The sequence below is a fragment of the Siphateles boraxobius genome, unplaced genomic scaffold, assembly GCF_051911475.1.
Source record: "Siphateles boraxobius isolate OS27281-9 unplaced genomic scaffold, OSU_SipBor_1 1, whole genome shotgun sequence".
Lineage (NCBI taxonomy): Eukaryota > Metazoa > Chordata > Actinopteri > Cypriniformes > Leuciscidae > Siphateles > Siphateles boraxobius.
In genome coordinates this window covers 8,147,578-8,173,586 of record NW_027508699.1, presented here as the reverse complement: position 1 = coordinate 8,173,586, position 26,009 = coordinate 8,147,578, and the positions used below count along the sequence as shown (strand labels likewise).

At 42.8% G+C, this 26,009-nt stretch overlaps 1 protein-coding gene across 1 annotated transcript in view; it reads right to left on the bottom strand.

Annotated features, from left to right (window-relative positions):
• The window catches only part of tmtopsa (teleost multiple tissue opsin a), a 107,835-nt gene that overhangs the window by 9,131 nt on the left and 72,695 nt on the right, over nucleotides 1-26,009 (bottom strand). Inside the window, exon 3 of the mRNA XM_077198743.1 lies at nucleotides 18,143-18,376. Coding sequence (XP_077054858.1) covers nucleotides 18,143-18,376 — 234 coding nt within the window. The remainder of the gene's footprint in view (nucleotides 1-18,142; nucleotides 18,377-26,009) is intronic.

Here is a 26,009-nt window from a genome sequence, read left to right as displayed (position 1 = left end):
ACTATTTGCTCTAAGTAGTACTTTAAAAAGTAAGAAAGACATTTCCCATGACCCGGAAATGTACATTTCTATTAATTCATTAATAACCAATATTGAGGGTACACAGGATGAAATGAGTAATTGGTGGTAATGTTAATGTAGCTACATCAAGTTAATCCGATTAACTGACCCAAATATTCAAAATCAATTATAACAAGTTATGATTGGTTATTAATATTTCATAGAGCTAATTTGCTACAGTACTGAAATTTTAAAAATGTGACAGCATTTACCTCTAGCATTTTGAGCGCTGTTGAACGGATTCTTAAACACCTTTGATTGGCCATTGTGTTGATGCGCTTAACATATATGTCTCTGATTGGCCATTGTGTTGACACGCTCAACATATATGTCTGTGATTGGCCATTGTGTTGATGCGCTCAACATATATGTCTCTGATTGGCCATTTTGTTGATGTGTTACACATTTATGTCTCTGATTGGCCATTGTGTTGACGTGCTCAACATATATGTATCTGATTGACCACTGTGTTGACGCGCTAAACATATATGTCTTTGATTGACTACAATGATTAACAATGACATCTTTGATGGTCTTCGCCAAACAATTACACAGGAGTTTTTAAAAGCAGGCTATTATCAGCGGATTCATAATATATCTGCTGATAGATGGATCTGCTGATAGACGCATGCTTTCAAACGCTCCCATGTGTATCTGTATAAGCGGGCTGTGAAGACAACGTGTTTTTGAAGCGTTGATCATTGTAGTCAATCACAGACAAATATGTTGAGTGTGTCATCACAATGGCCAATCAGAGACATATATGTTTAGTTGTGTGACCACAGTGGCCAATCAAAGACATGTTGAGTGCGTGAACACAATGGCTAATCAGAGACATATATGTTGAGCGCTAGGGCTGGGTACCGAGTTTGGTACTTTTTAGGTACCGACAGAAATTCCCTCGATACTACCGAGTATCGAAACATGTCTTGTACCTAAGTGGTTATGCAGCTGCCCAGAGACGTGGCTCGTCGCACGTGAGGCTGTAGTGTGTGTGTGTGTGTGTGTGTGTGTGTGTGTGTGTGTGTGTGTGTGTGTGTGTCTGTGTGTGTGTGTGTGTATGTGGCCTGGTAAACCCTACCTCATGGGGACAAAATGTCCCCATAAGGATGGCAATATCTGAAATCCTTGTTCGTGTGGGGACATTTTTTGGTCCCCATGAGGAAAACAGCTTATAAATCATACTAAATGCTGTTTTTTGAAAATGTAAAAATGCAGAAAGTTTTCGGTGATGGGTAGGTTTAGGGGTAGGGTTAGTGTAAGGGAATAGAATATACAGTTTGTACAGTATAAAAATCATTATGTCTATGGAAAGTACCTATAAAACATGGTAACACTACGTGTGTGCGTGTGTGTGTGTGTGTGTGTGTGTGTGTGTGTGTGTGTGTGTGTGTGTGTGTGTGTGTGTGTGTGTGTGTGTGTGTGTGTGTGTGTGTGTGCGTCCCAACCCAGATAGATAGAAAATATGTGGAAATGATCAAAAGTGTACCTATGTAGCAGACTCGATGCCAGAAGCACGCGATGCAATATTTTTGATAAGATAATTGCTGCCAAGACCGGCAACACAGCAAATCTGATAAGGCACTTAAAAGCACACAGAATACACTTGAGAGTAGACAGTTTATCTGTCTTCGACTACAAGAACTGGAGCGCATCACAAATTAACCGAAACTGAGCGTATAGGATACTTGCCTCACAGACATGAGAAATATTCCTATATATGGTCAAAATATGTCTACTTTTAATACGCAATAATCGCAATAATCATCTTTGCAGCCAACACATTCAGTAAACACTTAAAAAACACAAATTAAAATATCTCCTTGCTATTGTTTCCCGACACATCCATAATCATTAGGCTACTTTTGCCAGTGTTTTGCAGCAAGCTTCATGTGTGCTGAGCACGAGGCATATATCCCGCACCCCAGTAGCCTATGTTTAATTCAATTCACATTTATTTGTATAGCATTTTTCACAATACATATCATTTCAAAGCAGCTTACAGAAAATGCATGTGTGTAAATTACAATTTAGAGTGATCTGTTATCAGAGGTGACTGTGTGTAATGCATTTCAATTAATTTTCATTCAGTTTCATTGTTAAACAATGCATTAAGTTAAGGTAGAAACAATGAGCTCATTGAAGTAAAGAATACATGTTGTTAAATGATTAGGAAACATAGAAAACTTTAGCATTGGTGCTTTTTTACAGACTCAAAATATGTGTAAAAAAGTCAACAAACTGAAAAAATAAAAGTTTTTTTAGGTAATGTTATATTGTTAAAACTGGTTTCATAAAATTGGTATCGAAGTCAAGGTATCGGTATCGAAAATTTTGTTACGATACCCAGCCCTATTGAGCGCATGAACACAATGGCCAATCAGAGACACATAAGTTGAGCACATCAACACAATGGCCAACCACAAACATATATGTTGAGCGCGTGAATGCAATGGCAATCAGGCATGTATGTTGAGCACGTCAACACAATAGCCAATCAGAGGTGTTTAAGAATGCGTCCAACAGCGCTCAAAATGCTAGAGGGAAATGCTGGTATCATCACATTTTTTAAATTTCAGTACCGACTTGGTACCGAAGTCAGTACTTTTGACAACTCTATTCGATATAGACATGTCTATGGCCGAATCACAGCTGTTCTACCAGAAAGACTCGAGAGATATATTGAATAACAAGCGTATATTTATTAACAGCCCAGCAAGCATAAATTTATAAGTTCTATGGCGTAGGCCCCGTCCTTAGGGAGCAATGCGAGGGTAGCCGAATCTGCATGTCCTGCCTGAAGATGAAGGCAGGGGTGCAGCCGACACCCCCTGGCGGTAAAGGAAGGGACCATCCTGGTGGTGATGGGGAGGATGAAGGGGAAGTACCATCTTGGTGGTGGTTGGGGAGGATGGAGGTAATTGGCGCGTCAGCATCTGCGAATTCAGACAAACGTAAGTACCAGTTTTTTATACTATGAGTGTCAGCACCTGATTGGCTAGAAGTGAGATAATGCGTGATGCGCTGATTGAGTCTTCCTGACAGAACTTACGCTGAAGCTTTCACTTCTGATGTTCAGCATATGATGTTTTAAACATAAACAAAGTTCAGGAGGAGCATATTCAGATAATTACCACGAGTGGAGAGCACTCCACAATCAATGATTAAAATGTGTATATAGACTCAACAGTCTCACCTCATTTCATTGACAGTTTAGCAATGTCTTTCCACCACCCCTTCTCCACTCTTCTAGTCCTAACCACCTTACATACATATGGGGAGGGGGGGGGGGGGTACTCTGGGTTCGGGCCGAACTCCGAGCTCGGAGCCCTCCCTCCGGACAGCACGGCAAACACACATTATACTTTACCCCCTCTAATTTTATGTAAGTGTAAACTTGTGAAATATTGAGATATTCTTGCTTGTGTGAAATTGCTTAAATGCACACTGACCTACACAGTTTGAAACCTACTACAAGCACACTGCTCATTGAGGCTAAAATATGCAATTCTTCAGACAGCAGACAAAAGTTGTGCAACAAAGCAGGACAGAAGTTTTGATATGACATTGCATCTGACAAGGGTGACTGAACAGTCTTGAGAGATCTGTCTCAATGACAGACATGACTCTACATGATTCTCTGCCGTTTCTTTGTTGTCTGTGCTTTTGGTCCATCTGTATGCAACTGGCACGACATTTTTCTGAACTATTCTGAAGTTTGCTCAACTTCGATTAAAGCAACTTGCAGTAGATCTATCCCTTCTACATTGATACACACAGCCAAAGCCTGAGCAATGTGTCCACACCGGAAGATCCGTGCTGACAGTGTTAATGTTAAAACAGCACAATCAGTTATTGGACAAAGCACATCAAAACAATGAGGTAATTAATCAAGCAGGAGGAATGCTGTATTCCTCTTTCCCTTAGTCATTAAAAGACTATAAAGAAGTAAGAGTAGGATGCTTAGAGCTGGAAACAAAATTAATTAACCTCAGCTGAACAAAATGCACTGATATAGTGTCTAAACATAAGTCGAGACAGCAATATCTGCATTTCTGCTGGATCAAGCATAAAGGACAGTTTTGGGATCTCGCTGATTCAGAATCACAATAACACTGGGCAAAAGAGACTGGAGCAAACAACAAATTACAGTCAGCATATTCTAACTGTTACATCCAGGAGAGCGATAACAGTATGTTTTGAAGGGTGTTATAGGGTGTTTTGGATGGTTGCTAAGTCATTGCTAGGAAGTTGCTAGGGTATTCTAGTAAATAGGTTGGTGACTTCAAGTCAAAAGTGCCAAGACATCAGCATAGCTAGAAACTTTTTTTTAGGAAAATGTAGCACCCCTGTCGTTTATCTCAGCTCGATTTAAAATCTGCCTCAGACTCCATTAACCCCTTTAAAAATCTGTGAAAACAGCAACTGCAGTAAATTATAACAGGCCATTTGACTCTAAATCCAGCAGTTTTTAGTAGCACTCTTAGCAGCAGTTGAAAATTTAATAACAAGTTTGTTACATTTGTCCTTCCCTCTGTGGGTCAGTGGTTAACATAGACAAAGTAAGCAAATTTTTCATTCCCCATCTTTCATCTGAATGCTCTCCATCCTAAATTCAATCAGCTAGGTTAAACAATTCTAGGTTAAATCAGCTATAGTCTCACAATAAAAGTGCCTAAAAATTTAAATCTGAATTAAATAAAGTAAGGTCTGTAACAAAATATACATCATAAAAGCCTTTTATTTTATTTTTATCTTTAGGTTTGGTCTTATTTGGTCCGGACCAAAAAACAAGCAAACCAAACTACAGCCTTTGACAGCCATTTTTTAACCTTAGTCTTCATCTTCAGACGAAAATGCTTATTAGTCTTAGTCACATTTTTGTCTTTCATAGATTTATTCTAGTTTTAGTCGATGAAAAGTCATTGCATTTTTGTCAAATTTTAGTAATTTCTTTTAGTCAAACTGCAGTTGTCAATATTAATTTTGGTAGCTATTTTATATGTAGTCTTTAGAAAAAAATAGTTATTATAATTTTCTCTCTTTAGACCAATTCAGTTAAACTTATGAGAAATTTGAATCAAGGTAACAGCCTGCATTGACATGCACTTGTGCAATTTTACTTATTCCTATTTGGATATCAGGCTGCACCTTTGTGTGTTGCAGATTTAGTCAGCGCAAGCGGTTTGTGACGGAACAAAGACCGACTGAATGACACTTTAATTTAAGCAGAATATCTCAATGATATTGAGAGAGCGCGTGCACATGGTTGCCAGATTGCAAAGATCAAGTAAATAACCGGATAGCAAACGTGTTATTTTAACAGAAAAGCTCTGATTGGGAGATTTAAATTCTTGAAAAGTGACCACTGTAGGCATGAAAGCGTGTAAAAACGTAGGTTAATTAAATAGAGCATGTGCTTAGGAACAATTAAGAAAGCTAACAAGCAGTTCATTCTATATCCTTAACTACATTTTAATATACAGTACATTTCAATCTATATATTTTATAGCAGATGTTAAATGCAAAAGTACAGTGCATGTAAAAGTATAAAAACAATGAAAATAACTTAGCCAGCAACACCAATGATAATAATTTACAAGCAAGGTTAGTTTTCATGGCTACACAAAAGAGTGGATTCCAAAAAAAAGGTTTATATTTAGAGGGATGGTGTACTAGCTTTCCATTCTGTAGCAACATGGAATGTGTAAATGCATGTTGTGCTCTTTGGTTCACACACAACACTAGACAGGACAAATGACAAGCTCCATCAATCAAACCAGAGTTTTGGTACCTAGAGTGAAACATATCTGGGATTTAGTGGAAGTTAAGCATCTCTCTGATGTGGATTTTCAGACTGCAGAGCTGACAGACCGTTTATGACCTTTGCATGGCATTCCATCTTACTCCAGTGAGACCTACTTTCCTGCATTGAGACAACTCAGTGGTACACTCAACAAGAGGGGGGGGGGGGGGGGGGGGGCATACTTGCCCTAAAATCATCTCTCAGAGCCAAACAGAGTCGACTTTATTGAGTTAGGGGAGTGTTAACGTGTAATACCTTCTCCTCAGTCGGCAAAAGCTTGAACTGACTACATAAATAGTAGGTCCCTAACCACAAGTGAAAGTGTAGGGCTGCTATTTACCCTCTTCATCAGTGCCACATGGCACAGCTGACACTTTGACGGATGGTGCAACAAGCACAATGAATTGGATTGTTTCACATGAGAGTAGGCCAGTAAACCAGTCGCATCACTTTTATCAAGCTGACAGTGTAGATAGATTGGACCACAACATCCCTGGCACCCAGTTTCTGGAGACTCAATAAATGGCTCAGCACACTCAGCTTTGATGGAGATACTTTCTGTTCATGCTGGTAAGCAAAAGTCTGGAGAATCAGTCAGTTTTGAGCAAGCTCACACAGAATGCGTACACAAGACAGGTTTGACAAAAAACAACAAAAAAACAACAACTGTGGAACCCAGATTCCACAAGGATTTTAATCGTCAGTGTGGTGCACATGGTTGTACAGCAATCATAATTCAAATGAGAATGCCCTTTTCCTGAATTGAGCTAGAAAATAAGATTCAATAAGATTGAATTATTGATTCAATCTTATTATGGAGTTAAGTAATTGTGTTCTTATTGTGTTGAAGTAAAATAAATCAAATACATTTATTTTTAAATACAGTATTGATGAAAAGCATCAATGCTTGTTAAGTGGTAATTAGCCTGAGAAGGGGAATGAGACGCTGCGCCTGATAATGACGCTATGGGGAAACGTCCTTAACGTGGAGTCGGAGCGTCGGGGCTCAACCCATGGTGCAAATTGTGACTCATTGACTGCTTACTGGAGCAACTCCCTAAGCCCAATGTTTTTCTCTAATACCAAGAGAAGGTTACCTAGCTTCTATGTTATATTGCAAAATATATCTAAATTACGTCATACGCTCTCATTGAAAAATGTGGAACAACTAGTTCATGCGTTCATGACATCAAGGCTAGATTATTGTAATGCTCTACTGGGTGGTTGCCCTGCACGCTTAATAAACAAACTACAGCTAGTTCAAAACGCAGCCGCTAGAGTTCTTACCAGAACCAGGAAGTACGACCATATTAGCCCGGTTCTGTCAGCACTGCATTGGATCCCTATTAAACATCGTATAAATTTTAAAATATTGCTGATTACTTACAAAGCACTAAATGGTTTAGCTCCCCAAGTACTTGAACGAGCTCTTAACGCATTATAGTCCTTCACGTCTATTGCGATCTCAAAGTTCTGGCCAGTTGATAATACCTAGAATATCTAAATCGACTGCTGGCGGTAGATCCTTTTCCTATTTAGCACCAAAACTTTGGAACAATCTTCCTAACATTGTCCGGGAAGCAGACACAGTCTGTCAGTTCAAAGCTAGACTAAAAACACATCTCTTTGACCTAGCATTCACATAACACTCTATAGACTTCTATAATTCAATATTAGGCTGCTTAGATTAGGTCAGCCGGAACTGGGAACACTTCCCTTAAATCCTGATGTACTCGTTACATCATAAGTAGAATGGCATCTACGCTAATTTTAGTGTCTTTGTTTATCCCGAGGTTTTCCCGCAGCCTGCCGGATCCAGGCCGTTTCCAGATCTGACGAAGGACTTTCGCCTGGACCCGATGACAATGCAGTGCTGAAGTGCCAACTAGCCTCTCCCTGTGGAGGATCCCTATACCACTCTACAGATAAAGCGTTGCTGATTTTTTTGGTTCGCGTACCTACCACTTCGGTGGTACCTACCACTTCCTACCTACCACTTCCATCCGAAGTGATAAGATAAAATAAAATTCTGCATCAAAATTTATAGACAAGACAAGTAGTTTGTTTAGGCATGGTTTGTAAGGAATTACAAACCTGCGCACATATATTCAAACGCACATAACTATAGAATCAATTCTTAATGCCCATGTGAACGCCATCAGCGTCTATTACAGGTTCGCGTTTAAAGTCTGTTCAGAGAGAACGGTGTCGTCTCAGCGGCCCCTATTTTAATAACAAACTATCATTTAGACGGAAGTGAATCAATCAAAAAGATTTTTCAAGAACCACTATAAAACTAAACCAATCTCTGTTACCTTAAATTATATGTTTATCTCTGTAAAGCTGCTTTGAAACAATCTACATTGTTAAAAGCATTATATATAAATGAGGATGACTTGACTTGACTTTATAACCTTCCTCCCTCCCTTGCAGGGCAGGCAAAAAGCCTTATAGCCCCCAAGAGCAAAAGCTCTAATAAAGTGCTGGCCATGTCAACACTTTGACAAAGCCCTTTAGGGAGTAGCTTATCAAAGGGAGTGATTCAACTATGACCTTCAATCTAACACTAATTTCAAGGTGGAGAATATAACCTTCACTTCATCACAAGGGATGCAAATACAAGAGGATCACAGAATAAAATCTAAAAACTCTTGACATTGCAACTCAACCCCTAAGGGAAACCGCAGCAGAGCTCAAGCTTTATTCAATTACTAGAGTCATAGGGGAGAGCGCTCAACACTACTTGAGAAAAGTTATTTTACAAGAACCACAAAGAGACTTCATGCACTCATCTGATTATAGAGTGCTACCATAACACCATAAACTGCCTCTTGGCAGGTTTTCCAAGGATGGATCGACTAGATACATTACATGATACCCAGCCATAGGGGAGCATAAGTTCCTAGTTCAAGACCAAACCATAGTAGGGACAAACGAAACTGAGGACATTTTGTGAATACCTAACACAATTCGGTTCATCCTGCTATAAGGAGTAGATCTTAGTATATAGAATATAGTATAAGTAGAATCTTAAGAGCAGTTTAAGAAAGGGAGCATGCAAAGTGCTAAAAATCTTAGTAATTAGTCCTTCAGGCTACAACATTCATTATTGCTGCCCCTCTAATGAGAGCAGGGCATAATGCAGTGTGCCCACCACTCTTATCACCCAGACTCTGAACCCCCAGGAAACGACAAGGGAGCTTAGGTTCTAAATCAAGACCCCAATATAACTAGAGGAGAACAGCTGAACCATGCTTTGAATAAAAGCACTCAACCTAAGACCCGTTAAAGCTATTGCTTTTTACAAAATTACATGACAGATAACAAGGAGGCACGCTCACAGACAAACTCAGCAGTTTACTGATAACACCTTCCAGAATATGGAGGGAGAGCAACCGGAAGTGAGGGGGTCGTATTATATCACTGCAACCAGCCCTTCTAAAAACATATGTCTCAAAGTAGTTTCACCAGCTAGCTGGAGGAAGCACATCCTAAAAGGGAAGGGATCGCCTCATCTCAAAAGAACGCATCATTTCCCTGCAACTTCTCCTAAAAACAGTTGTCCCTCAGTAATTACCAGCCAGTGATTTCTAATGCTAAACACTTCTGCTAAAAAGTGGTCAGCAGAAAGTAAAGGGGTTGCATCAACTCAAAGCTACCAATCCTTCAACAATACTAGAAACCAATAGAGGGGATTGCGTTCCATCTTTATTCACCAGTCCGCTTTAATGCTGAATGCACTCACTCTCACAGGAGCCTTTCAAGAGGATGCAGCACCAAGGGAGAGATAGCTCGCAAAAAAAACAACTCATCAACCGGGACATTCTCGCATATATTTCTTCACACAGCCCCTCCACATGCATTTTATTGGCTACATGGGACGCCATCTTAATATTCTCTCAGCCAGATCAGAAGCAGCCGTAGTGAGGCTTCCTGAACTGACATGAGACCAATGGTTTTTAATAAATCTCCATTCGGAATGGAAGATTTTTTTTAAAAACTATTTTTAGAGCAAGCTTCCAAATCCACAAAATGGGATTTAAGAGCAATGGAGCACGCCCAAAAAGAACTTCTCTCCAAACTCCTCCTACAATGCTCACGATCGATTGTGCTCTGCTGCCTTGGAAGCCATGGGACCTGAACTGCGAGGTGCAGATGCACTACTGTCAAAGAGAGTGGATACAGTACACACATCACAGTGAATGCAGAGCATGTGCTCCGTGCAAAAGCTTGATTCTCATCACCCTCAGAGAATCAAGTAAGAACAGAATTTCTGACAGGAAATGCATCACTATGAGTGCATTGCAAGGCTCTCCCTTGAGAGCCGAACGTGCTCCGTGCAAATCCTGGATTCTATCCCTTGAAAGAGAATCAAGCCAGAATAAAAGCTTTTAACGCAAATGCATCACAATGAGCACATACAGCTCCCACAGATTCTAGTTAATGCATGTGCATACAAAGAAAGCATGTGTCTTTCAGTCACCCTGTTATACCCACGGGTGCTTTGTTACACATTCACATACACATTCAGATACTGGTCACGATGAGGGCGTTCCCCCATAGCGTCATTATCAGATGCAGCGTTAAAGTTCCACTTCAAAAGGAAAATTAATTTGCAGTACTTCTTGCCTGGTTTAGCATAAAATGCAAAACAGAGGATTGATCACTAAATGTACTTATATATGTCCATTAACCCTTTATTTTGTATACAGGTTTTTCAAGACAGGGGCATGGTATGGTAATACTTTTAAGTTTGTCATTTTCAGTGGTGGAATGGAACTTTATTTCAGTACATTTTTCACGTATCTGTACTTAAGTAGAATCAATAGTGCATACTTTTGACTTTTACTTTGTTACATTTTAAATCAATTAGTATAATTATTATAATTTCTGATCAATTTTCCCCCTGCCAAGACGTTTTCCTGACCGTCCGTCCGTTGCATGTTTGTCTCACAAAGTTTGGTTGCCATAGATATTAGTGATGTCTGGTTCGTAAACGAATCGTTCTTTTGAACTGGTTCTTTTTAGTCAACCGGTCGAACCAGTACACTAAATCGGACTGAATCGTTCGAAACAGTTCGCTTCTTGCGTCAGCGCTGATCCACAAGTTACTAAAGTTACTCACTTTCAGACATGATTGACAGTCCCTCTGACTCAAAATAAACCAATATCCTGGAGTATATACCTAGTAAATCCAAAAGTTCACTGAGCTGAGACTTGTTGTGCTGAGAGAAGTGATGAGCAGCTGATACTGAGCATGCGCGCACAGGTACAGCAGTTCTCGGATCACCAGTACAGAACCAAGAACGTCCTGGTTGCGTATGCAACCCACCGTTCCCTGAAGGAGGGAACGGAGGACGTAGTCGACGCGACTGAAATGGGATCACGCTAGGGAGCCTATCATCTTCGAGTACTATTGAACGAGCCAATGTAATTGGCGTGCGTGATTCGCATCACACACTCCACCCCCGCGGCGCGGGTATAAATACGGAAGTGGATGCACGCACTAGTTGCTTTTCGCTGAGGAGCCGAGAGTAACCCGGGGTCAGCGGTGGTCCAGCGGTAGTGGCAAGGGGACTACGTCCTCCGTTCCCTCCTTCAGGGAACGGTGGGTTGCATACGCAACCAGGACGTTCCCTTTCAGTCGATAACGTCGGACGTAGTCGACGCGACTGAAATGGGATCAACCATTGAACACGCCACTAACGCTGCCACCTTCCAGTGCCTAAACCAAAGCCTCCTGATGCCCCCGTAAACTTAACGCGGGGAAGGACAGGGCTTAGGCCAGGGAAGTCACTGCTGTTCCTACAGGACCACTGGGAAAGCGTTCCCCGTACATTGGAAGGAAGGGACGCTGCGGAAGCCACATCCAACCCGAGGGAGGAAATGTGGAGAATACACATATGAACTGGGCGGAAACCGGGCAGTCTAACATATGGAATGTCACTGGGGTGGCTCCAGCCTAAGACGGGGGGAGACACACCGGACAGTGACGGCAGAGAGACTCTGCCGAGGGAAGACACGGGCTCACCGCAGGGAGCCGTATCGTGGAAGAATACACACATGGGGTCACCGAAGGGACCGCAACATATGGACCCAGCCTAACACAGGTTCCACACTGCTTACGAGTGGTAGGCCTAACACCAGACGTTCCGCACGTCCGACGTCGGAGGGGTGTGGAGGAACTCAACAGGGTTCAATTTTAAGGGAACTCAACTGGAGTAGAAAGGCGCACGTATCCAGTCCATAGGAGGGGAATGGCGCAGCAAGCCGACACTTGAACCGGGCTCACAGTGAAACTGGCTTCATGAGAAGGGAGCCCATGGGAAGCAGCGGTTCAACTAGGTGTCGTCCAGCCCCCAACTCTAGAATCTGTTTAGCAAAGTATATCGTCAACGCCCAGGCGGAGCACTTTACACTCATCATAGAGGAGCTCAACACCTAAGTGGACATGTTGCATCTCGGATCTTTGCCGAAATGAAGGCAAGCACTAAGTGCAACTTTGCATGGAAACAGCCTTCCCTCTCTGCTGAATTCCAACAGATATTTGAAGAGCTGGTCTGAGGTCTATGACTTGCATTCTGTACACGTCCAAGCGAACGGACAGAGAAGCCAGGGCTGGACCTGCCTCCTCCAGGGCAGCGCTTGCAGGCTCACCACCTGCTCCTACTACGGGAGAGGTAGGAACCTTGGGCACAATCCGAGCCGGGGTCTCAGCTTGTGAGAGTTAGCCGGCCCAGACTCCAGGCACAATACGTTGACCGAAAGCGAGCAAGTCCCTACCCTCTAGTAGAGACCACGCGAGCAGGAGAACTGATATAACAGAATTTTTAACTCACTACCTGCAGTGGCTCAGGGGCGGTCTCTGCAGTGCAGTCGCACCAGGGACAAGGCCCAAGAGGATAAAGAGGGACACAAGGATTTACAAGACCTTGCTCCTCAGGAACCTGACGATCAGAACGTGCTTCTGCATACTTCTGCAACACGATGAGCGTCGTTTAAACACCGAGGCAACATCATTTTGAGGGTGATTTAGGAAAACAGCCTACTGCAACCCATTTTGCAGGAAAGAGAGCACTGAAGTGATCGAAAGCTTTCAGGATCTCCTCAGGGGAGAAGACGCACTCAACGACTAGGTTCCACTTCTAAAGGCGTAAGCACGCTACCCAATTCTAGGGGGTGCTCGCAGAAGTGATGGTAACTATCACATGTTCTTGTGATAGCCACCTGAACCTCCGCGTTCAGATGTAAGACCGCCCGGAATCTCCGGGGGAAGAACGCGTGTGCCATCGTGCCCCGTCCCCGAAAGAGTTTCCAGGGGAAGTCAGGAAGGCTGTTGAAGGGAACCAGGTCTAGTTGGGCCAATAAGGGGCAACTATGAAGACCTGTTCCTCTCCTGACATGGCACGTAGGTGCAAGTGACGGGCGCAAAAGACAGGAGCATTGCTCAACACAACATGTGAAGATCACTGGGCTTCAGGAGCATTTTCTGCTCAGCACTTGGGTGTGACAAGTTCACTGAGCTTCAGGAGCATTCCTGCTCAACACCTGAGTGTGATAAACTCACCGAGCTTCAGGAGCATTTCTGCTCAACACTTGAGTACGAAGAACCTCACTGAGCGACAGGAGCATTTCTGCTCAGCACTTGAGTGTGACAAGTTCACTGAGCTTCAGGAGCATTACTGCTCAACACCTGAGTGTGATAAACTCACTGAGCTTCAGGAGCATTTCTGCTCAACACTTGAGTGCGAGGAACTTCACTGAGCACCAGGAGCATTTCTGCTCAGCACTGCGTGTGATGAATTCACTGAGCTACCTGTGATGGACTCACTGAGCTACAGGAGCATTGCTGCTCAACACCAGAGTGCGATGAACTTCACTGAGTTTCAGGAGCAAATCTGCTCAACATGAAGAGTGATGATTTCACTGACTTGCAGGCGCAAGGCGACCATGAGTCGCAGTCACTTTTAGAAGGCTCACTGGGGTTAAACGCATTTCTGCGGGCCCCTGGGGCCGCTGAGTCCCAGTGTTTGTCCAAGGGTAGTCCGCTCGGTTTACCCAAACACTGGCGGAAAAATAAAACCGGGGGGGCAACTGAGCGGCCCCGGAATGGTCATGACCCAGCCGGACCCAGGGGATGGAGTCTCCACTTGCCCTGGCTATAACTGTCGTGAGGCTCGATGGCGGCACGATTGAGTAAGCAGGAGGAGTGGAATAAGGCGCCCTCAGAAGCGTCTGACTCCAAGGAGGAGGTGACGGGTGAGTTTGTGACATGCAGGGGAAGCTTGCGCAACGGTCGCAATGTCTAACAACTCGAGGCACGAATGCCCGTGTAGTCGGGGGTCGCCCAGGCCCCCGTTAAAACACGCCCTTTGTACATGGCCGCTCTGTTGAAGAGGGTTTGGCAGCAGACCGGGATGAACTATAGTCACACAGGGTGAGCTGCTCTGCCACGGTCACCTCGGGACTCGATCGTGAAGCTAGCGCTGAAGTGGTCACATATGGAGGGAGCCAAAGGCTGCGACTACCATATACCCCAGGAGCCTCTGAAAGTTCTTTCAGTGGGACCCTTTCTCACTTCAACACCAGCTGAACACATTCTCATTGGAGAGACATGTTGGACCGAGTACCTCTCCAAAACTAGAAAAGAGATACTCAGCCCGTGGGCGAGATTACTCTCTTCCAGTTGACCTGAAGACCCAACGGGCTCTGGAGCACTCGAGGGGAAGGACACTGTACTGATACTCCACCCTTAGACGCAACACACAGGATGGCCTGCGGTGCGGGAGGTAGAGATCTGAAGCACATGTCTTTCAGGTCAAAGCTGCAGACCAATCTTGGGCCAAGATGGTCACGACCCACCACCTAGTAGCACGAAGAACGAGTTTACAACTGGCCCTCGTACCGGCTGGAGGAGCGGCTATATCAAATCCTTCGCCAGCAGGATAAGATAAGCACGCACAAGTCAGGAGCACTGCTCAACACTCGGTGTGATGAATATCACTGAATTTTCAGGAGCACGTCTGCTCAACACCTAATGTGATGACTATCACTGACTTGAGCGGGGTAGCCGAGCCTGAGGTGGGGCAGCAAAGTAGAGAGAGTGGTGTTAGTGTGCTGTGCAACACTTACCTGTCTCCACAAGCGGCAGGGGGCGCGTGAGAAGGCGGATGACCGGGTCCTCGAACGCACCAAGCTGCCTGCTGGCGACCAAGGGGGAGCTGAGGGGTGTAAGGCTATACAGGGTCACACCCGCCAGACTGGCCCTCTTGGGACCCAGGAACAGATGAAATTGCTCTCTCTTTGAAGTGTGGGTACCGCTTGCTCCGCTTTTTTTTTTTTTTTTTTTTTAGGGAGCCAGCGGCGGAACAGACACACACACAAACAAAGGCTCCACCCGGCCCTCACCCGGGGGGAGGGAGTGATCGTGCCACTCCAAGAGCATCTCATCCATTCCTGGGCGGCCCGCTCCGGAATGCTTTCGCTGTCGCTTGCCACCTGGCTTGGCAGCGCCTGGAGCGGGCTGGGCGTCTCTACTGCGGCCGGCTCCCTGCTGAGGCCTGGGTGGAGGCTGCTGCGGAGGCCCAGCAGGAGCGGCGGCCGGAGAACGCCCACGGCGACGAGCAGGCGGAGGAGCTGCCACCGGCGGCGGGTGGAGGCAGCAGCTGGCCACCGGGGCAGGATGTGCCGGATGACCTCCGTCTGCGCTTGAGCGGCAGAGAACTGTTTGATGCATCTGTTTGCGTCGCCGACCAGTCCAACCTGGGAAATTGGGGAGACCAGGAACCGAACCTTGTCCGCATCCGCCATACCAACCAGGCTGAGCCAACGAAGGCGCTACTGGACCACCAAGGTGGACATCGCCAGACCGATCACGCACGCTACGACACCCGTACCCCGGAGGGTGAGGTCGGATGCAGTGCGGTGCTCACCTATGAGCGCACGGTCTGGATTACCCTCGTGCATGCCATGGGTGCCCTAGCCTGCAGCAACGCCATGGCACGCAAGAGGAAGGGGCTTGCCCACAGGCTTTGTAAGCTCTGCCCGTCGGAACGGACGAAACTCACAGGCCTTAGGGGGGAGACGAGGATCCCCCCAAAAGGCAGCGGCCGCCGGACACAGGTGCACCTGTGTCGACAGACCGCTCCAATGGAGGGACATCTCGCAACCCTTCACCGTTCCTCCATCAAGGGTAATGAGGGGGAAAAGCTATTCAGGCAGTTTCTGGCAGAGAAAGATGCTGTTCACCACCTGATAAGCTCTCCATGCATTTCGGGAAAGAAAGGCACTGGGGCGGCGAGCTGAGAACCAGCGCGGCCCGCCCCAAGATACCAAACTCCAGATTCCAACCGAGACTGAACGGGACACGGTGGAGGTTCCACTCGAGCCCGGCAGCCTCGGCGGCCCGTTTCAGCATAGCTGATAATTCTGGATCCGGCTCGGGCAACATTGAACTCCCGGAGGGAGACAATGCAGCCGAGTCATCATCTCCAGAAGTCAGCTCACCCTCTGATGCTGCAATCGGCGTCCTGTCCTCCAGGGGAGCCCCGAGTGAAACCGCTGGCCCACCCATTACAGATGGACCAGCAGACAACACAGGAGGCTCCAGTGGTTGCAGTGGAAGGGAGGAGTGAGGAGCCCACAGGGAATGGTTACCGGGCGGGACATCCAACACTATCCTCCGGTCACCCATCCCACACAGCACCCGAGGGTGGGGCATGGTAATGGGGACTCGCTCTCCGCGAACGAAGGCGAGTCTCGCCCTCAACACTGCGACAGTCATGTTCCCACAGTGAAAACATGAGCTGTCCACAAAAGCTGTCTCAGCGTGCTGTAAGCCAAACACGTGACACAACAGTTGTGACCATCAGAGAGAGACAGGGAACGACCGCACCCAGAAACGCACGGGCGGAATGACATCTTGAAAAAGACGCAAACGCACCCGTGTTGCTCTTTCAGAAAATAGGACCGTCACCAGTGCCGGAGCACACAGGGAAATGACCGCGGCAACACTGAACAGAGAACTGAAACAGTGAAGCACTCACTTTTCCGCCCTCTAACCAGCCATCAACACACACAAACATTTAGAAATTTGTTGCTGTTAAAACAGCAGTTGAGAGCTCAAAGCTCGCGATCACCGCTGCACTCGCGCTGTAGAACACCAGCACTGGGAGAGTCTTCCTGAAGAACACCGACACACTCGCTCGTTGTAGACAACAGCACTCTCAGAGACATCAAACGATCGGCTCCGAAGCGAAAGGCAACTAGTGCGTGCATCCACTTCCGTATTTATACCCGCGCCGCGGGGGCGGAGTGTGTGATGCGAATCACGCACGCCAATTACATTGGCTCGTTCAATAGTACTCGAAGATGATAGGCTCCCTAGCGTGATCCCATTTCAGTCGCGTCGACTACGTCCGACGTTATCGACTGAAAGGGAACTGTTTATTTCGGACGTGCTCGACATAGAACCAGATGAGCTGATGAGCTGAGCATGTTATGCAAGTACTTTTACTTATAATACTTAAAGTACATTTAAAATCAGGTATTTTTTACTTTTTACTTAAGTAGGGTTGTCATTGTGGTACTTTTACTTTCACTAAAGTAAATGTGTCACTGGTTATTTGTACTTTTACTTAAGTACTGAGATTCAGTACTTCCTCCACCACTGGTCATTTTAAACAGGTGCTTTTAGTTTAATGAACAAATTATATTATGTTTATGTATATTTTATCTAAGCAACTGGATAAAAATGTTAAGAGGTTTGAAAAAAAAATTGCATTTTGATCATCGGTTGTGAGTTTTATGTCGAAAGTTTTGAAAAATGTCATCAAGGTTTTGATAGTAGTGCAAAAGTGATTGTAAAAAATGGGTTATAAGTACATGATTGTTCGCTGATGTAAACTTAATACAACTTGAAGTGTTAAAATGTATGTTGAAATTAACATCTAAGTTGAAATTAAAAAGATCACATTTTAAATGAAAAAACATCTGATGAATAATCAATTTAGTGTACTTCCATTTTATGGACCATTGTAGAAGGAAACATATTTACCACAGAATAATTTACCTCAGTCTCAACATGGAGCACAACATAAAATAAGCTTATAAAACATCATACAAAACACCTGATTCTACTGGGTGACTGTTGAATTTCTATGTACAGAAATTATTACACCAGTCATTTAAATTCAAATTCACTTATAAATCCAATCCTTAAGTTCTGAACTTCTGATTTTTGCCCAACCTTGGGGCTCCTGCTCTCTTTATGCTCACCTGTTTATTCATGAAGATGTATATGACGGGATTTATGACAGTGCTGGACTTCGCTAAGACGGAGGGCACTATGCTTGCCTCCACAGTCACCAGTCCAGGGGCTCCAAAAGTGGCCAGCAGAGCCATGATCCCATAGGGCAGCCAGCAGAATAGATAGAAGATCACCATGGTGATCACCATGAGAAGAACCCGGTGCTCTCTTTTGCGGCTCATAGTCGTGTTCACACTGCTAACCTTCATGGAGATAAAGAGATTGATCATCAGTAACATTGTTAATGAATAATAATATCTGTAAAATATCTAAAAAAATATCCACAATATAGTAGGTTTAACTGTTTATTATAGGTTGATAATATAACAGTGAATATCAAAATAAATCATACAAATCTGGTATAGCACCAACACATTTTGGCTGAAAAAGAATCTGTTAAGCTAATTAGCCATGGTCAAGTGGTTAGGTGATGGATATTAAGTCCATTAGAGTTTCTCTGTAATGGCTTAGAACACTGCTGACTAAGAAATCGTCCTTTCTACTGAATTGCCGCTGGAGGATCAATAAAGTATTAATCAAGAGCAAATCAGTATCCTCCCCTGAAAGTGCTCAACAACTGTAGATGGAATACTAAAAGTTTAGGAATCTCATATGCCAAGGGAACAAAACGTAATTTTACTTTTCAAAAAGGTAATTAAAGATTTCTCTCAAGTTCTCTCATTGGTACAGTTGTCAGCTTCACCATTTATAATAGATTGCTGCAGTGTTGACTTTTTTTTTTTTTAGGCCAAAAGCTAGAAACCAGTTATAGGTGTTTTTGGATGGGATCTTGGTTAAAAGCCTGATGTAAGGTCTGTGGTTAACATAAGCTCAAGATATGATCACATTTTATTCTACAACATAAAATACATCATTAATACCCCTTGTGATTTTTTTAAAAGCTGTTACTTGTCTTGAAAAAGGCTATTGCTACATATGGGGGCTCATCCACTTTTTTTTCTTTCCCTAGAGGCACATGGACGGGTAATTAGTGAAGAGAATCAGGTGTGCTCGTAGTAAGTGGAGCAGTTTGTTCGTGTTTGGCTTCTGACAGGTGGCTCATAATTTATTTGTTATGCTCCCCGGGTAGGCTGTAATTTTATTTTATTTGTTTTTTGGTGTATTCCTGGGTTTAGTACACTGCTGAGGTTGCAGGTCTGGACCGATAGTTCAGCTCTGCAGAAGCTGTATTAGATGCTTAAAGAGGCTCGACCAAAAGGAAGACCAGGAATCAGAATCAGAATCAGAAAGAGCTTTACTGCCAGGAAGAACTGGGTTTGAGTTAGTTAGTTAGTTAGTTAGTTAGTTGGTTGGTTGGTTGGGGATGTGGGATAGTTAGGGGGATATTTGATTGTGAGCCGGCCTGTAAACGACGTGATTTTATTTGTCAGTCACTGTGTTAGTTTGAAAATTATTTGATTGGTTATCTATGCCATTTTAAAAATAATTTGTTAATTAGAAATTATGGGGGATTGTAGAGAGCTATAAACTGGTTGTTAAATCGTCGATAAACCTTAATGAAAAGATGAGTTGAGAGCATTGATTAAAAATAAATTGATTGATTGTGGTGTGATGACTGGCGTGTCAGAGACGGCAATAACTGATTCTGATGCAGGATCACAGAAACCTGATATTTCGATGAGTAATGTATCATTTGAACAGGGAAAGTAAATATTGGCATTACAGCAGGCTCATGATAAAAAAAAATGTTTAAGCAGGCTACGGAGCGTGATAACTTACTAAAAGAAAATGTTTAAGCAGGCTACGGAGCGTGATAACTTACTAAAAGAAAAGGAAATTGAATTAGCAAAACTTAAGGCTCATGATTTGGTAAAGCAGTGTGAAATTGAGTATGAAAAACTTAAACATGAACAAAGATTAGTATCAGATCGTCAAAGCTCAATATGATCAGTTACAAATAGGACGATTGAAACTCATGGCGGATGAAAGACTATTAGCGGACGTTGTTAAAGAAAGTAATTTGAAGTTGCTACCAAAATGTAACGAAAAAGACCCAGAAGTTTTTTTTCCCCCTAAGTTTAGAGTGTGGCCAATGAAACAGATTGGCTAGTACTGATCAAACAATTATGCTTCAGTCAGAAATTAGTTGGTAGAGCTCAAGAAGCATATACAGCACTTTCAGTAGAGGATCGTAAATATTACATGAAGGTAAAAGCCCAAGTTCATAAAGCTTTTGAATTAGTCCCGGAGGCATATCGATTGCGTTTTCGCACTTGGAAAAAAATAGCAACAAACCCATGTTGAAATTCTTTGTGAATTAACTCATTTTGATTGTTGGTGCGCTACTTTTAATGTGCGTACATTTTAGAGCATGCAAGAATTGATTCTCACTGAGCAGCTTAAATGTATTACTCCTGAGAATCTCTACCTATATTAATTAGAACAAGTCTAAGACTGCTCGGAAGGCTGCAGTGTTAACTGATGATTTTGTGTCCCGGGTCGTGATTATCGAGTGAATAGGGATAGGAATTACAGTGAAAATTATGTGAGGCCAAATTTTTGGAAACCTGATTTTTCATAAAATACAGACAAAGTGCCTAATATAGTCCTCCAAAAGTTATTCCTGACTCCATTTGCTGCAACCGCTTTGAAAAATGGCATTGGAAAAACTAATGTCCTGTCCTAAAAAGTAAACAAATTTGTGGTAAGGGATCTATAAGATCGCAATTATTTTTTTCCCTGGTATTACTGACCTATTGTGTTCACCCCGGGCTTTGTACCGCTGAGAAGCCGTTTCAGTTTGTCCCGCAGGATGAATGTCTAACTGGGTTAAATCCAAGTTACGCTCCATTTGTGACAAATGGGTTTGTTTCGATTCGTTGCTTGTGGGGGTTGGGGGGGTTGGGTTGCAATGTACCTGTTAAGATTCTGTGCGATATGGTGCCTCGGAATCATTTATTTTAGAATCTACCTTGCCGTTTTCATCAGCCTCGAGTTTGGGAAAAACTGTACTGGTTCAGGGAATATCACTTACAAGTATGTCCGTTTCATTGCACAAAGTTGTTTTGCAATCTGAATTGGTAAAGGTTTGGTGATTATGGGTGTTCAACCATCATTGCCAGTGAGAGGAGTGGATGTGATTTTGGGTAATAATCTGGCCGAAGAGGGTGTGTGGCCAAATGCTTCTCCGTCACCTATTGTCGCTCCACTACCTACTGTCAATTCACTTGATGTTGCTACTGAGGAATTTCCAGATCTGTTTTCATCATGTGCTGTGACTTTTTCTAAAACAAAACCGGCTAAAAAATCTATTTAGGGAGAGTTTGATCAAGCTCCTGTGCAAAAGTCCTGTAATTATGCTGTTCCTGGCCTTTCTTTTCTTCCAGGTTCTTTTTCTCGTGCAGAGTTGGTAGCTGCCCAGCGGGAGGGCTCAATGCTGTTTAGTTTATTTGATGCTATGTATGTTGTCCCCGGATGATGTGCAGAGTGCAGCAAGCTGGTATTTCGTGCAAGATGGGACACTGTTACAGAAATGGATGTCCCAGAGCAAAAACAGTGGGGGTGAGTCACTGATGCAGATTGTAGTGCCCATAAAATTGTGAGATGAAGTACTCAACATAGTGCATGGTCCCATTATAGGGCATTTAGGTGTTAAGAAAACTTCTGACTGAATTTTGAGGCATGTTTTTTGGCCCCTATTAAAAAATATAAGTTTCTAAATAAGACGTGTCATATACTGTATGTCAAATGACGGGTCAAGTCAAGTCCTCTTTATTTTTATAGCGCTTTTTACAATACAGATTGTTTCAAAGCAGCTTTCCAAATCAGTCTCTAAAACCGGCTCCGTTATGTCCCATACCAGCTAAGGGTTTGAGCATCTTTAGATTAACTGCGTGGGCCTGTGGTGTGAATGGGTTTAGGAGGAGATTGTTTTTGGCCGGTCAAGTTGCGCAAGAGAACTTGGAGAGAACACAGAAAAAAAAATGAAACGATTATTTGATCATGACTCTGAACTGCGAGAGTCTTCTCCAGGCGATCAGGTTCTGGTATTGTTGACTTTGCCTGCTTCACCATTTTGTGCAAAATTCTCTGGACCATATACTGTCACTCGGCGAGTATTGGAGTTAAATTATCTTATTTCTACATCCGATTGAAATAAATCTGTTCAGCTCTGTTATGTTAATCTGGTAAAACCATCTGTTAATCTGTTAAAACTTGGTTTTCAACAGAGAGAGTTAATAAAGGATACATGAATTTCCAGCTTGGTTTGGAGATACCCCATTGCATACACATTTAATTGAACATGATGTGGATGTGATGCGTTACCAATTCGTCAACGTTTTTACCGTGGGCCAATTGTGAAGCAACAAGCAATAGAGGCTGTGGTTCAGTATTTACTGGATAATGGTTTAGCGAAACCATCTTGTTCTAGCTGGGCTTTAACGTGTTTACTTGTTTAAAAATCTGATAATTCTTACAGACTTTGCACGGATTACCAAAAGGTAAATGCGGTTACAAAGCCTGATGCTTTTCCCCTTCACCGGATTGAGGACTGCGTAGATCAAGTATGAACAGCTAAGTTCGTCAGTAAGTTCGACCTGTTAAAAGGATATTGGCAGGTACCATTAACATCTTGGGTGCAAGGAATCACTTCCTTCATTACATCCACTGGGTTATATGTTTACTCCGTTATGATTTTCAGATTAAGAAACACACCAGCAACGCTTCAAAAACTGATGAACCGTGATGTGTCGGGACTTGCGGGCTGTGCAGTTTATTTAGATTATGTAACTGTTTACAGCGATACCTAGGAACAGCATTTGGAGCATGTTTGCTCTTTTTTCTCCATTTAACTGAAGCTCAGCTTATTGTCGATCCGGCCAAATATGAATTTGCGAAAGCAACTGTGGTCTACTTGGGAAGGGAGGTGGGACACGGTAGCGTGCATCCGTTGCAAGAAAAAGTGTGTGCGATTGAACGATTCCCTGTTCCTTCAACGAAAAAAAATGTATTGCGCTTTTTGGGTATGGCTGGATATTATTGGGGGTTTTGCCCAAACTTTTTGTCTGTTGTTTGCCCATTAACTAATCTGCTGAACGGTTCTGTTAAGTTTGTTTGGTCTCCAGGTTGTCAAAAGGTTTTTGACAATGTAAAGCTTTTGCTGTCCTCTTCTCCAGTATTAGCGGCGCCACAGTTTGACAAACCTTTTAAGATTCACGTGGATGCGAGCCAGAACGGGGCAGATGCATCCCTTCTTCAGTCTTCTTCAGGTTTCAAGCAAACTACTCTGTCATTGAAAAAGAAGCACTTGCATTGATATGGGCCCTTCAATATTTCGGTGTGTATGTAGGGGGAGGAGCTCAAATTGTCACTTATTCAGATCACAATCCACTGACATTTCTACATTCTTTGCAAAGCCCATCAGTGGTTGATGAGGTGGGTTTTGTTTTTGCAACTTTATACTTTGCAAATGAAGCATATTCGAGGAGCAGACAACGTGTTTGCTGACACTTTCTCGTACTCATTGCTCTGAATGATACAGGGGAGTGGGGGGTGAGTGAGAGTCTCCTGTGTGGTATTGTTCTTTTGCCGTTTTCTTCCTTCTCCTTAAAAGTATACATCTAGGATCCGGATTGTTGGAGCGTCAGAAAAGAGGGACACACTTTCAATAATGACTTCCACTAATACTCTTTACTGATTGCTTGAACACCTTTAGTTAATTTGGATTATTTATTTGAATAAATTAATTGTTTCACTCCTTGCCCCTCCATGTTGCCTCTCGTTCATATTGCAATTGTGAGCCGGTTGTAACACTAACAAGTGCCTAAATAAGACTTAAGCCAAACAGGTAAACTCATCTGCTCACTATTCCACTTCTACAGCCTCATCATGTTTATAACTTGACAACTATTCTAGTTGTCTCAACTATTCAACTAGGCAACTATTCTAATGCAACATTTCAGGATTTTTTTTTTATTTATTTTATTTTTTTAACAAGCTTGTTGGAAGCTTAACTGTGATGTTGAAAGTGATGTTGTGGTTAAAAGTGTTACTGTAAATATTATGCCTTTTACTAAAAACTGTGTTGTTAATTAATTGTCTCACAATTAATGTTAAATTGAACGTTTAGTGATGTTTTGCAACAATAGTTGCAAACATTAGTTGATTGCGATTTTTTATGACCAACTTTGTGTAGTTTAGATGTAATTTGCTCACCATGGCAGATTACATATTTTTGCCTCTTATGCAGGTGAATCTCTTTTATTTATTTGTGTTATTTTAGATACGTGATGTGCATGTATGAATGAATGCCCACTTTGTTGCCAGAGGAAATATAAATAATTTTCCTAAAATAGGAAATATTTCAGCAAATATCTGTTGGGGGTTTGTCGAGGGAACCAGGGTGATTCTAACTTCTGGCTTGACCTACGAAAATGTCATCACTGCAGCACTCTATTGACTTTTACAACCTTTTTATTTAGAGTTCTCACATTAATAATCCTTTTTTGTGATTGAGAACAAAAGGAAAGGAGGAGGGAGGGTGGAAGGATGGATGTGTGAATGGATGGAAAAAGGTTAATTAGCCACTTGAAAACCATTTTTCTGTGGTTCAGCACAGCAAAAAAGACATTTAGTAATTGTGTGGACCATAGATTATGTCATGTGTTGATAATTGACAATTATCTACCCACATATGCTAAGGGAGAGACAGTAAATGAGATTTCAAATGTGCATGTCACCATGCCAGCTGATCTTCCCTCATCATGTCACCCCCATTGTCAGTTTACACAAAGAAGAGCCACTTATGATTAAGGATTGTGATGGTGATCCACCCCCTCTCGTTTCGACTCTCCTATTGCTGTTCCAGATCCAGATGTACAAAGAGAATGGGTGATTTAATGAAGGGGTGTGCCTTCACAGTTTCCCAGGCAGCATGTGATAAGATGCACCTACAGTACGTTCTCATCGCTGCCATGAAATAAATGAAAGTTTGATGCAGACCAACTCCTCTTTTTCACCAAAAAGAAACCACATCCCTTTCTGTTCAGGTCCCCCATTGACAATGGATTCCATTTTGATGTGTTTTTTTCATACAACAACTAGATGTAACATCTTCTAAAATTAAAATTATCCATGCAAAACTTGTCAATACGTTGTTAATGTGAAATTAAAATGTCTGACATTTATTCTGACTGATAATTATTGCATTTTCCGATTGTGCATTTTCTGTAAAGCTGCTTTGAGACAATGTGTATTGTGAAAAGCGCTATACAAATAAATTTGAATTGAAATTGAATTTAATATTCTCTCCAAACTTCTCTCCCAACATATTCTCCAAACGTATACAAATTGCATTTTCAGTCAAACCCGCCGCCTTAGTTTGCCAGAACAAAATCGGTTAGAATTTTAATGTTGAACTTAAGAGTTGATATAAACTGGCCTTGAGGCATGTCTGCACTGAACCCACTGTATATTCACTCCCTGACATACTACAGTATGCAACCTTTAGAGCCAGAGGTCTTAGTCAGTCAGTCAGCATGCTGAGGTGTCAGCTTAATTCACAGCTTTGTGCATCACGGTTACTAAACTGACATAACGTATGGAAACAGCAGGGTTGAACACACACACACACACATATATATATATATATATATATATATATATATATATATATATATACAGTATATATACAACCTGCTTCCTGCATCACCCACCAACCATACACTAATGTAATTTTTGTTTTGTTCTTAGCTTTGGGAAGAGTATTGGGTTTGGTGTTTAGGAAAGATTAGTGCCCTATCAGCAGGCCCAGGCGGAATTCACAGATGGTTTCTGCACGGATTTATTTTTTTATTTTATTTTTTTGGAATTGAA